Source organism: Oncorhynchus kisutch, linkage group LG22, assembly GCF_002021735.2.
Source record: "Oncorhynchus kisutch isolate 150728-3 linkage group LG22, Okis_V2, whole genome shotgun sequence".
In the NCBI taxonomy this organism is placed as follows: Eukaryota; Metazoa; Chordata; class Actinopteri; order Salmoniformes; family Salmonidae; genus Oncorhynchus; species Oncorhynchus kisutch.
Genome location: NC_034195.2, coordinates 21,233,267 through 21,248,417, shown reverse-complemented (window position 1 = coordinate 21,248,417; position 15,151 = coordinate 21,233,267). Strand labels below are relative to the sequence as shown.

The 15,151-nt window shown below is 45.5% G+C and overlaps 1 protein-coding gene across 2 annotated transcripts in view; it reads right to left on the bottom strand.

The window, feature by feature from the left end:
- Positions 1 to 15,151, bottom strand: part of smpd3 (sphingomyelin phosphodiesterase 3) — a 34,731-nt gene that overhangs the window by 16,933 nt on the left and 2,647 nt on the right. Inside the window, exons 1-2 of one of the 2 annotated variants that reach the window (XM_020457100.2) lie at positions 5,932 to 6,164; positions 487 to 2,192 (exon numbers count right to left, since the gene is read on the bottom strand). In XM_020457100.2, coding sequence (XP_020312689.1) covers positions 487 to 1,857 — 1,371 coding nt within the window. In that variant the 5' untranslated portion in view covers positions 1,858 to 2,192; positions 5,932 to 6,164. Of the gene's footprint in view, positions 1 to 486; positions 2,193 to 5,931; positions 6,165 to 15,151 lie in introns of those variants that run through there. The other variant, XM_020457101.2, reaches the window with a different exon arrangement.

Here is a 15,151-nt window from a genome sequence, read left to right as displayed (position 1 = left end):
AGTACAAATATAGAAAAACCCTTTGAGTGGGTGTGTCCAAACTTTTGACTGGTCCTGTATCTGCAACCCTCAAATAAAAAATAAGGTCTACAGTTATGTATTATTTAATTATTATTATTTAAAAATGGCATTTATTTTTTCCTGGTCTCTGCAAAAAAATTGCTAGAGAGATTTTCAACTTTCAATTACCCCCAAGCCAAGGGTACAGGGAACTATGCCTAAATAATTCAACTTCGTTGTGTTCACAAAGTTTCTGCAACAGTAAGATGGAATATATCTGTCTAACAACAGTGGAAACACATCCAACCCCAAAAAGCAGCCAGATGTGAGGATGCAGCCTGGAGGAAATGTAGCTCCTTTACCAAAGTTCTGGTCCAATAAGAGGCAGTAACTTATTGTTAACACTCAAAGTGATTCCTTCAGCCTTTTACAAATTTACAGCACTTGCCTATGCTATCATTAGGAGAGAGAGAAAAAACACCTAACCTTGACAAAGAGAGCTCCTTTGGCTGCTAGGGCATCTTCCCCTCGCCCGTTAGGGTAGCACTCATAGTGGGCGTCCAGGATGGGGTAGCGGCTGACCAGCATAACGCCACTGTTGAGGAACTTGAAGCGGGAGCAGCAGCCCTTCCAGGCGTAGCGGCCCACATCACTCAGGATGTAGGGGAAGTAGTGTTGCAGCTGCCGCCTCAGCCTGGACGTGGCCCGGTGGTCAAACACTTCCTGCAGACACAGGAAGTCCAGGTTGGCAGGGAAGAAGGCAGAGATCTCGTGGTCGATGCCGTCGTCGCCTTGGCGCCGCTTGCGGCCGCTGTGCTTCTTGAACATGGAGGTGCGGTGGGACAGGGTGTTGTTAGAAGGCACCCCCCCTGTCAGGCTCTCCGCGTCACCCTCACCTTGGTGGTTTCCTGTCTCGGCCTCTGGGGGGTCTGGCTCTGGGGCACTGATACTGATCTGGACCTCAGAGGCGTGCATGGGGCAGTCTGAGGAGTTCTGGGCCACTGTGGTGTGAACAGGGCAGTCAGAGCTGTTATGGGCACCAGCAGTGTGAAGCGGGCACTCTGGTGTGTTCTCTCCACCAGCTACGTGGACGGGACAATCTGAGGAGCTCTGGTTCCCTGTTGGGTGTATGGGGCAGTCGTCACCAGTGGTGGGTATGGGGCAGTCTGCACCGGCAGTGTGTATTGGGCAGTCTGCACTAGAATTGTGTACAGGGCACCCAGTGAGGGGTTCGGCCTCGGCTGTGTTGTCAGGCCGCTGGTCCAGTGAGGAGGTGCGTGGGAACCCCGTGACCAGGCTGCTGAAGGAGACGGCGCTGATGGAGGTGTTGGTGGGGGAGTCGATGTATATCTTGATCTGCGGCCGGCTGGCCCCGTTACGGATGCGCTTTCCCACCTCGCGGGCACGGCGCTGGGTCTCAGACAGGTTGTTGAAGCGTGCCAGGGAGTCTGGCAGTAGGCACACGTTGGCACTGCCGAAGCAGAAGCTGCGGCCTTGCGGCCTCCAGTCGGCCAGTGATGCCGCGCCCCCCTGCTCAGCCTGGTGCTTGTTCGGGCTGCGGTGGGTGTAGAGATAGGGATGGCGGACCGCCTGCAGGGGAGCCCACAGCAGGAAGCCCAGCAGAGCGAAGGGCAGCGAGGCCAGGAGGAGCAGCAGGTAGAGCGGAGTGGACACCAGCACATACAGCGTCACAAAGGAGCAGGGGTCCTGGGAGCGCCGGCGCTTTTCCAGAGAGGTGGCCACACAGGAGGCTAGTAGGCGGTCCAGCAGCCAGTAGCAGGGGAAGATAAAGCCCCATGACAGGCTAGTGAGGCACCGCAGGAAGGCACTGGAGTAGGGAGAGGTGTGGAGCACCATCTCCTGCTCACATAAAACACTCTCACACTAAAATCAATGGAAAACAAACTTGACTCAAATCTACCCTCCCCCTGGGTGGAGAAATGAACACTACATGGTTCCCTTCGCTTTCACCAGTAGGCTCTGCAGCTATTTGCCTGATGGCAGGAGGCTCCTTCACCCTCCCCCTCCCCTCACCACAGTGGTCCTCCAATGGAGGAATGAGGAACTAGAGTCTCTGGGTGGAGGTCATCTTGATGATGTAGAACTAGCTGATGTAGTCAGAAGGAACCCATGGACACCAGGAAGGCGGATCTATGAAGAAGTGAATCTCAGTACCATCTCAGCTTCAGAACCTGCCAAGAGGAGAGGGAGGACAGAAGGATAGAGGGAGAGAGAGTCGAAGGGAGAGAGGGAGAAAAAAGGGAAGGGGCATCAGCTGTGCAATGACTCACTGTGATGAAAATGTGTGGTCAGCTAAATGGGCCTTGTTCATTTCCCTAATGTCCCCCAATGGTTAGAAATACTGCATCACAGGTGATACACAGTTCCTGTTCGTTTCTCCGTGTGTTTAAACAGTCAAAATCAGACTTGTTTTTAACATAACACAACAAAAACACCAAAGGGTTTTAGTGCCAAAACATGGTTTATAAATTGGCAGAATTCCTAGCAAATAACACTGCTGTAAACGATGATCAGACACAGGACGCACTCAGTGGGGTAACCTTATATAAATATAGGGTTGAGTGGAAAGTGAAGCAATCCACACAATATAAATAAATCATGAATTGTTAATTCATGAATTGAAACACTGAAGGGCCACTGGCCTTACCCTAACCCCAGAGCCACCAAACCATATTCAGCACAGCAACAGCAATATGACTCTGGACAGTGTGCCACCGCGACCCTGGGGCAGGACCGTGTCACAAACACTGTATAAACGACCATTATGTATGCTGCTCTGAATCGATCAGGATCCTATGAAAATGTCATTGTTTTACGAAACAGAATGAATAGTGCAGCTGCTGTCAATGAATTATGTAGTCCCTGTCAATGGACTATGCAGTCCCTGTCAATGGACTATGCAGTCCCTGTCAATGGACTTTTTAGGATAACAAAGCAGTTAGTGAGTCCTTTTAGGACTGATGCCAAAAAAACTTTCAATGGATCAGAAATATATTGATGCTACTAGCTCTCTTAATAAGATCACCTCATCATCCATCTCGTACATCAAAGCCTGTTACAAGATTATAGACCATCTCTGGTTACATAGTGTCTCCTCATGTGTAACGTCACTGTTTGTCACCACTATGATTAATGTCAAACCTTCTATCATGTTGTGGAACGTCACGCTCTATGTCATCAGGGACAGATAGTGCCCAGAGCAGGCCCTGTCTGTGTCTCAAATCACACAAGTAGTGCACTACTTTTGACCAGGGCCCTTATCTGTCCCTGATGACATACAGCATGACGTGGTGCGCTATATAGGGAAAAGGGTGCCATTTGGGATGCAGACCCTGTGTCTGTCTGTCTATCTGCTAAATGAGGAGTATGCCCTGGGATGAGGCTGGCTGCACACTAACTGCATCTGTCTCTGGACCTCTGACCATGGCTATGTTGAAGTGGAGTTCAGGCAGCACCCGGGGCTGTTTGTGACCTTCTCCTCTGGGCTGAAATGGCAGTGGGGACAACTGTGAGTAGGTTTTGCTCCGATGATAAGCCATTTCAATGTGAACTCTTCTTAGCTGTCTTGACACGCTCATTTCCTTTCCAATGTGAAACTGTCAGTGCTTGTTGGAATGAAGCCATAATAATGGGGATCTATTCTATCTTCAATATAGAGTATGTGCCACTTCATTTAACAAGATAATGATGTGTACGCAACGCTATACAACAATATGAGCAATTTCTATCCGGAAGATACTGTATTTTGTAAAACTGTACAGGTTTTGTTGGCTAGATAGATCATCTTGGTATCTTGATGTCCGGATGACAGCAAGACAGCTACAATGCTACACCGTATGTCTGTAATATAATGCACCATCACAACTGTAATTACTACTATTCATATTGAGGCCTCGGACTTGGCTTCCAAAAATCTCTTGCGTTGGCACGGATCCTTTTTATAGGGCTTTGGCTACTGTTTTGAATCAGCTAGCGTACTACATTTTGATCATATGCAATATTCTTAATGCATCTCGCTGTTCAGGGTGCCAGGTTAAAGCGGTGTCATGGTGATTAACACAGAGTACAACAACACTGGACCCTTTTATGGAATTAGACTAAGCAAATCTGCGTGCACGAGCGGAGGCACCATGCACCTACTGGTTCGGAGCATGAGAGATGAGAAAAGAGGAGGAGGAGAGAGAAAAGAGGCGGAGAGACAGAGATGTCGAGGAGAGATGGAGATGGAGAGAAAGCAGAGGAGAGATAGAGATGGAGAGATATAGTGAAGAGAAGAGCGGAGGAGAGAAGAAGTGAGGAGAGATGGGGAGGAGAGAAAGAGCAGGTGCAGAGCCGGTTCCTGTCCTCATCATCATTTATCTCCCTTTGCACCTCTGCATCATAGGGGTGGGTGACAGACAGGGTTGAGTAGATTACATTTGAAATGTTATCCGTTACAGTTACTAGTTACCTGTCCAAAACTGTTATCTGTAATGTCACTTTGGATCTGTAACGTAACCTGGTTACTTTGGATAAAGTGAGAGAAAAATGACATATTTACCTGATTTATTTGATATTAATGGTTAACAATAAATATTGAACTTATAGTAAGACATGTCTGTGTTTGTATGGTCTCCACTCTAGTTCCCTGCAGCTAATCTGGGCGTATGGTCTCCACTCTAGTTCCCTGCAGCTAATCTGGGCGTATGGTCTCCACTCTAGTTCCCTGCAGCTAATCTGGGCGTATGGTCTCCACTCTAGTTCCCTGCAGCTAATCTGGGCGTATGGTCACCACTCTAGTTCCCTGCAGCTAATCTGGGCGTATGGTCACCACTCTAGTTCCCTGCAGCTAATCTGGGCGTATGGTCACCAGAGATGGCTTGAGCTGACAAATGAGTTAAAGACGACATTACATAGACAAAAATGTGTTTTACTTGGGATAGTTTAGGAGTAGAACAATCCCTCATTGTCTCAAAATCATCCTTGCATCTGGGAAACTAAACCAGGGTGGGTTTAAGACAACAACCCCGTGCAGAAAACGACCGGATGAACCCAGAGTGGCTTATGATGCCCCAATCTGCATGGGATGGGTGGAACCAACCATGACTAAGCATTTTTAATGTCAGCTATATATAGTACTCTGCATTTGTGTAAAGATTAGGTTATTCGGTCCAACATTCAAGGGTGGGGGATCGACCAGCCTCATTTTAGCAATAATTAATCGATATTGAATAAAGATGATTGTTTGAAGAAATGACAGTCTCTCACTTGATTAGAATATTCCACCACAATTACTTTCCCCTTAAGAGGCATTAGAAGGAGACAAAAAGGATCCATCAAATGCACATAGAGGTGTCATAATGTGTTGTTTTTCTCTCAAACATCCTTTTCTGAATTTCAAAGTAATCCAAGAAGTAACCATCTAGTTTTTCAAAAGTATCTGTAATCTGATTAACAAAATTTTTGCTGGTAACGTAACCGATTAGTTACAATTTTGTTGTAATCAGATTACATGTAACTGATTGCATGTAATATGTTATTCCCCAACCCTGGTGACGGATGGCTGGATCAATAGGGAGACATGGAGAGAAAAACACCAGTTGTTTTATCAAACAGTCACCCTATGTCTTATCCAGACTCAACTAACCATACTTCTCCACAGTGAGGATAGAGAAAATATCACTGGGTTGTGTAAGAGCCGACACATAATTTCTGTCCCTCTCTGTCTCTAAACCCACACATAAAAAGGACACACAGACACGCATACCACAGTGCCACATTGCAAAAACGGTATGAATAGTATCCTATCTACTTTCAGTTTCATAGACATATAATTGCACATACGCACACATAAAACATTCATACACAAACAGCAGTTCTCTCAGAGACACAGATGCACAGTGATACAACCAAACACAGAGGAACACTTACAGAGAGGGTGTTTGCTGTCAGAAACAATCTGCTATTTTGTTGCAGTGTTTGCTCTGCTGGGTCCACTCCTGCTGAAGACAGGCCAGTGCATCACTGTAGCCCACCCCTGGTGGTGCTAGACGGCAGGATGCTGAACCTACAGTATGACCAGGCCTGAATGTGACGATCTCTGCCTGAACACACTACTTGTGCTCGGGCAGAACATAAAAAGTGAAATAATGCTGTAGTCAGGGTTTGAGCACAGGAAGAGATAGAAATCTCGACAGCTTCTAATGCTTCTGCAGTCTGTAGCCACACAAGACCACGCGCACACACACCCGCTCACACACACCCGCGCACACACACACACTCACACACACACACACACACACACACACACACACACACACACACACACACACACACACACACACACACACACATACACATACACATACACATACACATACACATACACATACACACACACACACACACACACACACACACACACACACACACACACACACACACACACACACACACACACACACACACACACAGGTGCAAACACACATACCCACAGAGTGCACAGCAGTGTCCTGACCTCCATCTAGTACTGACATTGAGAGAGCCTTGTTGTCTGACTGCCTGAGTAGCTAACACAGTAGTCAGCTCTCTGGTATTTACTGTGTTTACATGACTAACAACTGTTATCTGTTTGCTGGAAGGAATCTAGGAATATATCCCCCGCTGAGAGGGGTGGTATCTGTTTAATCTAGCTAGCCAACCATGTGTTTGTTTTGGAATTAAAATGACTTGGATAATAATCGTGACGTATATCTCCAAGCAATGTTTTGGCATCTTTCATAAGTTACCCAAGGGGTCTTCCTGCCTGAAAAATTCACACTCAACTGAAGCATAACCAACCCAGAGAGACTCATCAGCAAGCTTCAATGGGGGCGAGCATGACAAATGAATGGGGTCCGGGTGCCTCAACCGCTCCCCATGGATTTGTTTTACGAAATGTCCTCCTCCATTGGATCAATACTGATAATGACAAAGGGAGAAAGCTCCTGCTGAATCCTGGGTAAATACGTGTGCATGTGCGCGTGTGCGTGCGTGTGTGTGTGTGTGTGTGAGAGAGTGTATGTTGTGTGTGTGCTTGTGTGTGGAGGCTCTGTTTGTGTCAATACGTTTTAGAGTGGGCAAATGAGTGATGTACTGCTAAGTATCCGGTGACCACAGAGATCGATGTAGCCCATCTAGCCGGCTGTGGTGGTTTCCTTCTGTTTCATTATTAATGGTGCAGAATTGTGGAGCGTTTATAAGTGTACGATGCTGCTACATCGTGAGTAATGACGACCAGAGACACCGGCAGATGTCTGTGTTCAGAGCATAGCACTAAAACAGACCAGTAGGATCCAAAACGATCAGAACAGAGTTGGAGCAGACCCACTGCTGTTTCCCCCTCCCCTAAGGATGATCCTTCTCTGGATCTCTTTCTCTTCCCCGTAAGCTTTGAAAGTTGCCTCCCGCTCTTCCTCCACTTCCAGAGCCAGCGGTGATGCTACTCCGAGTATGCTTAAGGGATTTCGGTTGTCATGGTGACCTAGTCACATGCACTCAGGTACTAGCGAGGCCTGTTGGTGTGTGGTGGGGAATGTTGCCCACCTCCAACTCCCCTGCCACACACATGTTTGTGTCTAACCGTAACTCTACACTACACTCTACACAACTGCACTTTGGATCAAATGCACACACACACACTCTGGCAAACACACATGCCTGGTCAAGGACACAAGTACCTTTTAAAATTTGAACAAGCAATCTAATAACAGTGAGCCTGAGACACAGGTAGAGCATTCAGGTGTAATTCAGATCCACACTTCAACAGGCAGATCGACACCCTAACTCAGTAGTCTGTAACAGACCCCTGGCCCTGTCTAGTCTGTCCACGTGGGGTATAAATAAGCATTTGTCATTCTTAAATGTCATAAGATTGGCTTCTACTATTGACTAAGTCCCTATGAGAAAGGCAGGCTGAAAACAATACCTCCCAAAGCCTCATTAGACAATCAATCCATCATCATTACGCCTTTCCAAACCCAGAAAGCATATTGGCCAGATGAGCATCTTTGCCAAATGCTCTGAATATTCTATGGTATCAGGGTCAGTCTATTATTGTTTTGTTGCTGTTGGATTGGCTGTGTCCGGACAAACAGTCTCAAGGGTTTTGCTCAGCAGCACTGGTTGTCTTTGGCATGCTGGTAGAAGACTGGGTTAGAACAGCCCATTGGATCATTTTATTAGTTTCTCTCTCTCTTTCATCACCCTTTCTATGCCGGACAGGACAGTTAAATTCTTTAAATATTTTTTTTAACCTTTATTTAACTAGGCAAGTCAGTTAAGAATAATTTCTTATTTACAATGACAGCCTACCCCTGCCAAACTCGGACAACACTGGGCCAATTGTGCATCGCCCTATGGGACTCCCAATCACGGCTGGATGTGATGCAGCCTGGATTCGAACCAGGTACTGCAGTGACACCTCTTGCACTGAGACAGAAGCCCATGTGGGAGCCACAGTGTGCTCTGGGCTGGGTGTAATTGGGAATGTAATACTGTTAGAGGAAATGGATAATGCCATCACTATTACCCACAATGCAATCATCACTATAACTCAATCAGCCCCTCCTGCCACCTGCTTTTTAGTAAGGAACAATCATTCCTCAAGCTTCCCTCTAAGGGCTTGCACAGGGAAATTGGTCTCTGTTTCGTGTATGTTTGTGTTATTTAGTGATTAAACAGATTTACTCATTTATTATGTAACAACTTGTTAATTAAGGTTGTTGGTGAGTAACTAAAGAGTTATTACTGTGCACAGGTATAAGAGCAGGGTTGGGGTGTAACCGATTACATGTAATCTGATGATAAAATACTATAACTGTAATCAGATACATTACCAGCTAAAATATTGTAATCAGATTACAGATACTTTCGAAAAACTAGATGATTAGGCCTACTTCTTAGATTACTTTTAAATTCAGAAAGGATGTTTGTGAAAACCTTTCTGTTTTCTCAATGACAGTCAAATCAGCATTGAAAAAAGGCGCACGTTTAAGTTTGCTCCACCTGAGCGAGTCAGAGACCACTATTATGACACAACATGCATTTGATGGATTATTTTTGTCTTCTACTAATGCCTCTTAAGGGGAAAGTCATCCAAAACTAACTGAAAGTAATCAGATTACGTTACTGAGTTTGGGTAACCAAAAGTTACATTACTGATTACATTTATAGACAGGATTACATTTAGAATGTAACCTACCCAACCCTGTATAAGAGACATTTACTGTACTTTAAAGGGGTACCAAGAAGAAAACAGATGTGTGAGAGAAAGAGAAAGAGAAAGAGAGAACTGGAATAGTATACAGTAGTGCTGTGGAGTATTACTGCTGGGCTATGTATACAGAGACCTCCTTGGCTTGGCGTCTGCTGACATGGGGGATTACGATGATGATTCAGAATTACCCAGCATGCCTCTGGGCTGTGGCCTATATGGGCTCACACTGCCATTGGGCAGCTGCACTAAATATACTTTCAAATCTAGATCATGCTGGATCAATAAGAATGAGCTGATGTGCCATCATACAATTCATGCAATGTACTGTGCCCCTCCCCCCACCGTGCCTCGACTATACACTAACCTCTGCACCATGCCTGTCCCCTGTTTCTCTGTCACCGACTTATGAACTCTGACTCCAACCTTCCCTCAGTCACACATCTGGACCCCACCTCCCTCCTCACCCCCGGTCATGAGTGCTGTAACACCCATGGCCACTAAAAATACTCCAACTTCCTCTTTCTGTAAACGTGGAGCCTACTCCCCTGCCCTTGAAAAACATTCACAGACAGACATATGGGCTGACATCATGCCTTCTCACATTCGTTACAGTAACATAGCAAATCCTGCATGCATGTGTGCTCACATACACTATATGTATAAAAGTATGTGGACAGCCCTTCAAATTAGTGGATTTGGCTATTCCAGCCACACCTGTGTGTATAAAATTGAGCACACAGCCAAGAGACACACATTGGCAGTAGAATGGCCTTACTGAAGAGCTCAGTGACTACCGAGTTCCAAACTGACTCTGGGAGGAACGTCAGCACAAGAACTGTTCGTCGGGAGCTTCATGAAGGGAGGTTTCCATGGCCAAGCAGCCGCACACAAGCCTAAGATCACCATGCGCAATTCCAAGCGTCGGCTAGAGTGGTGTAAAGCTCGCCGCCATTGGACTCTGGAGCAGTGGAAATGCGTTCTCTGGAGTGATGAATCACGCTTCACCCTCTGGCAAGCTGACGGACCAATCTGGGTTTGGCGGACGCCAGGAGAACGCTACCTGCCCAGATGCATAGTGCCATGGAGGACGATTAATGGTTTGGGGATGTTTTTCATGGTTCGGGCTAGGCCCCTTAGTTCCAGTGAAGGGACATCTTAACGCAACAACATTCAATGGGATTTTATGCTTCCAACTTTGTGACAATAGTTTGGGAAGGCCCTTTCATGTTTCCCTATGCCAATTTCCCAGTGCACACAGCGAGGTCCATACAGAAATGGTTTGTTGAGGTTAGTGTGGAAGAACTTGACTGGCCTCCACACAGCCCTGACCTCAAGCCCATTGAACACCTTTGTGGTGAATTGGAACACCGACTGTGAGCCAGGCCTAATTGCCCAACATCAGTAATGCTCTTGTGGCTGAATGGAAGCAAGTCCCCGCAGAAATGTTCCAACATCTAGTGGAAAGCCTTCCCAAAAGAGTGGAGGCTGTTATAGCAGCAAAGGCGGAACCTACTCCATGATTTTGGAATGAGATGTTCGATGAGCAGGTGTCCACATACATTTGGTCATGTAGTGTACATACACGCACAGACAAACAGTAAGTGATCCATCACTAGCTCAAACCCTGCCCTGGTTTTCTACAGACAGATATGGATTGGTTGTTCCATTGATTTGTTCCACATTTGTCATGTTAAAGGCTATGGCAACACTGATCTGAAATGTCAAAACTGTTCGTTTCAGTCTGATAACTTGCAGACAGTGAAAACAAAGACATTCATATTCAAAATACGGATAGAGAAAACATATATAAGCCATGCCATGAATTGAAAGCCAGCCTTGGACTGAAAATCTCTGGCATGAACTGTTACGTTGCACCCTTCCTGCAAGGTTGAAGGCCATACAGTTAAAATGCCCCTCGTCATTTAGGTGTGGAACTTGAGAGTGTGATATTTTCTAGGGTTCTTCAACCAGGTAATAGTAGATATAAGTCATTTTAAAGAAGCTCCACAAAGAGCTGCACACTGAGAGACCATATTTCCATTTATATGGTCTTTAGAAACTAAACCAACTGCCACTTGAAGGAACTGCCACTTTTTGAATAAGCTGCTTAGCTTCAAAGCAAAGGCCTGGCATAATAAACATGGCAATCCCTTTAGCAGTGGGATAACGCAATATCAGCACGTAAAATGATGTAATGGTAACAACACACATAGCTACTCATAACAGGAGTAACAAAATGTGAAAAGCAAGACAGATTGAGAAAGAACAGACAAAGAGAGAGATCACAGGTATTCCCTGAAGTGTGAGGTGAAGGTTGCCACGGAAACCACTCAAAGTTCAGGCAACGGCAAACACAGGTGAGTACAAGAACATCTAGGAGCGGAGAGAGAGAGACAGGAGAGAAGAGGGAGAGAGATGGAGAGAGAGAAAACGAGTGTCCGTACCTTTGCCCGTCACAACAAGCACCACCGCGTGAACAGGTTCTGAAGAACGCACCACATCCTACATGTTGTACAGCAGCCCTCCTATAGCTGCTCTCCAGGTCTGTGTGTAGCTGAGGCAGCAAGCAGTCTGCTAAATGTTCCACCGCGCCAGTCCATCCCATCTCCAATCACAGTATACAAGCCAACAGAGTGTAGTAGGCTAATGACACAGAAGCATTGCTCCACATGCTCACACACACATGTACAGGACATGCAAACCAAATGCACAACACAACACAAATGTACACACACACACAAACAAAACCACACACAATCACACACAAAACCACACACACACACACACACACACACACACACACACACACACACACACACACACACACACACACACACACACACACACACACACACACACACACACACACACACACACACACACACACACACACACACTTTTTGAGGTCAGAGCATGGCCTCTAGATAATGAAAGACCATCTGATAGGTTCCAGAAGGATAGGCAGGGTGTGTTGGTATGGGGGAGTGAACCCCACCCAGACCCAGGTCCCACACTGACTTCTCCCCCTGTGATCAGCCTGTAGCCAAGACCTTGAAGAGGAAACCTCTCCAGACCCAGAGTTGGAAGCGCCTGTCTCCACATGATCCACCGTCTGGGGCAAGACTATAGCACCACCCTGAGCACCCATACAGCACCATAATTACACACTCACCCAGACCAGCAACCGGCAGCATACTGTACCTAATGACACAGCTCTGCTCTGGCTTTGTAGGAGAGAGGATGGCATGGGTCAAGCCTGGCAGTGTGGGTGGCTGAGTGCATTGATGAGTGGACGGCAAAGACAGACAGGACAAGTTGAGGGCTGCTGGTCACACAAACACGCACATGTGCACATACATAGGCTAAAACAAAACCCTGGCTTAGTGAACAAAACCCAAATCCTCCCCCTCTTGTGTCGGTCATATTTTCCCCTCTACCGGTGGAGAACACATCATCTCTCCATGTTCACAAAGTCTGTTCACACAACACTGCCAATATCACCCAGGTCTCCCCCTCCCTCCTTCCCTACCACATACTATGAACACACATACTATGAACTGGCTTAAACACATGATCAGTGAGAGGTCATTAAATAAAACTAAATCCCACCATGGCACTCTACTAGACTAATTGTAGGCTGCTCTGTCCTATACTTTGAGTGATATTTTTAGCATATGAAAATCCACCAGCAAATGTTGTTTTTTCCCCTAATCCGTCCAATGAAAATCTCACTTTTAAAAGTTCATATTCTATTAGCTCATTCCCAAATAATGTTGTTTACTCATCCTATACTTGTATTTGTGGCATAAGCATACATTGGAGAAAAAAAAACACTTCAAAAACCCCACCTTAAACTTGTATCTCAAACAGACATGAAAAGAAAATGCTTGCTATTTCCTCACAGAGGATGATGTCATCCTGAGTAGGATGATCTGGCCAATCAGCGGTGTACTCGCATTAATATTTGTAATGACAGGTATACACCCACACCATTTGGTTGTTGGGGTACGCCCACACCATTCCAACACAGATAAGCTGCACTTTAACATACTTAATTAGCAACTATTTCACTCATATTGTAATTCATTATAGGTCATATTTCAGAGAAATCTGTAAACACTGTATAGTGACTTTCATCTGAAGAAATCCGATTTTAGAGCACACAAATCAAATATGCTGTACCGTTTGGGATCATCAATTGAACCTTGTTATATTGTTCCTTCCCTGTGTGTTCTTTGAGTGCTCACTCTGAATGACGTCTGAGATGTCGGTAATCTTTTCTAAATGCCATAGAATCAGAGGGGTCATGTGCAGCTAATAAACCTGCAGTAAATCATCTGTCCTTAGGCTTGAGTGTTTAAAGTGGGGTTCATAGTTTGTGTAACTATTCGGATATATGAAGAATCATTATATCAGTGTTAAAATACATCTTACTGAAATATTTTTGCATGATGTTTGTTGTCCCGAGCCAACATTATGCTGAAAAGTGGAGGCATTGAGAGAAGTCTTTTCCGGTAATCGTACGGGATGTATTTATGTGATTCAGTTTGCTGTGTCAATACTGTGACGTGGGTTAGACTAAATTGAGCCAGCTTCGCTGAGTTTTGGACCATTTTGCTTTGTATAATAATACATCCGCGGGAACATCAGGCTACACAACACTGACAACCTAACCCGGGCACTGTGAATGGAAACAAACAGATGGAGAGGAAAGGGATATGGCAGAGACAGACAGAGAGGGACAGGGTTGTGTGAGAGAGGAGAGAGTGAACGACAAGTAGACTTGGATGGAAATATGATGTATGTTGAAAATAAGGCAGATGGTCAGAACGGAGTAAATGAAAGAAAGAAGGAAGAAGGCACACTCTTAAGAAAAAAAGGTTCCAAAAGGGTTCTTCAGCTGTCCCCATAAGGAGAACACTTTTTGGCTCCAGGTAAAACCCTTTTTGTTTCCAGGTAGAACTCTCTTGGGTTCCACGTGAAACCCTCTGTGGAAAGGGTTCTACATGGAACCAAATAGGGTTCTTCAAAGTGTTCTCCTTTGGGGACAGCCAAAGAACCCTTTTTGGTCCTAGATAGCGCCTTTTTTCTAAGTGTATGGGCCTAAATGGAGAGAGAGCCTTGTCAACTTGCTCAGTGTCACAAAGAGTGAAAGCAGTGTAGGCCTAGAATGGCAGAGGGCCCCATCTCCTCTTGAAGCTCAGGAACGACTTTTTGGCACCAAGACTGTAGATGTTCACAGTGGGACCAGTATTGTATTGCTGCTATTTTGCTAAAAGCATTCAACAATGCATTTGATTAGTGATTGCATCCTCTAGCTGAGAAAATTGCCTGCTTGCAGGATACACAACAGAGCATTTCCATGTACCGAGTCGTGTATTCAGCCTCACTTGATAGCACTTAAAGGAGCCCATTTGTCCACTGTTGATATATGATACATGATGACGTAGGAGGTGACAATTTGCTTATAAGTCCTATATCTTGAAAACTTGATTCCTAACACTAATGAAAAAAAATACCAAAATGTATTGTTTGGGTGGATTTTTCCTTTATGGGCCCTACTCCATCTGGAACTGCATGGACAAAAACACAGGCTTATGTATTGAAGACTATAATGACAGTGACACATGAATGTTTTTCTGTCACCACTGTCACTGGCCTCTTATTTACATTTGGCTGTCACTTACTCATGAGACTGTAATGTAGGTTACACATAAAAGAAACCGAATCCTGAAGTATCCTGTATCACCTGTGCAAGGCCCATCAACCCCCATCTGGCCTGACCACCTGGTTCATTATTGAACAGTGGTTAGATGGGTGTTTGATAGGCAAGCCAGACATACACCGGGCAGGTCTGTGATGAAGTGAAAGTAGACCCACTCAATTCTATCCAAT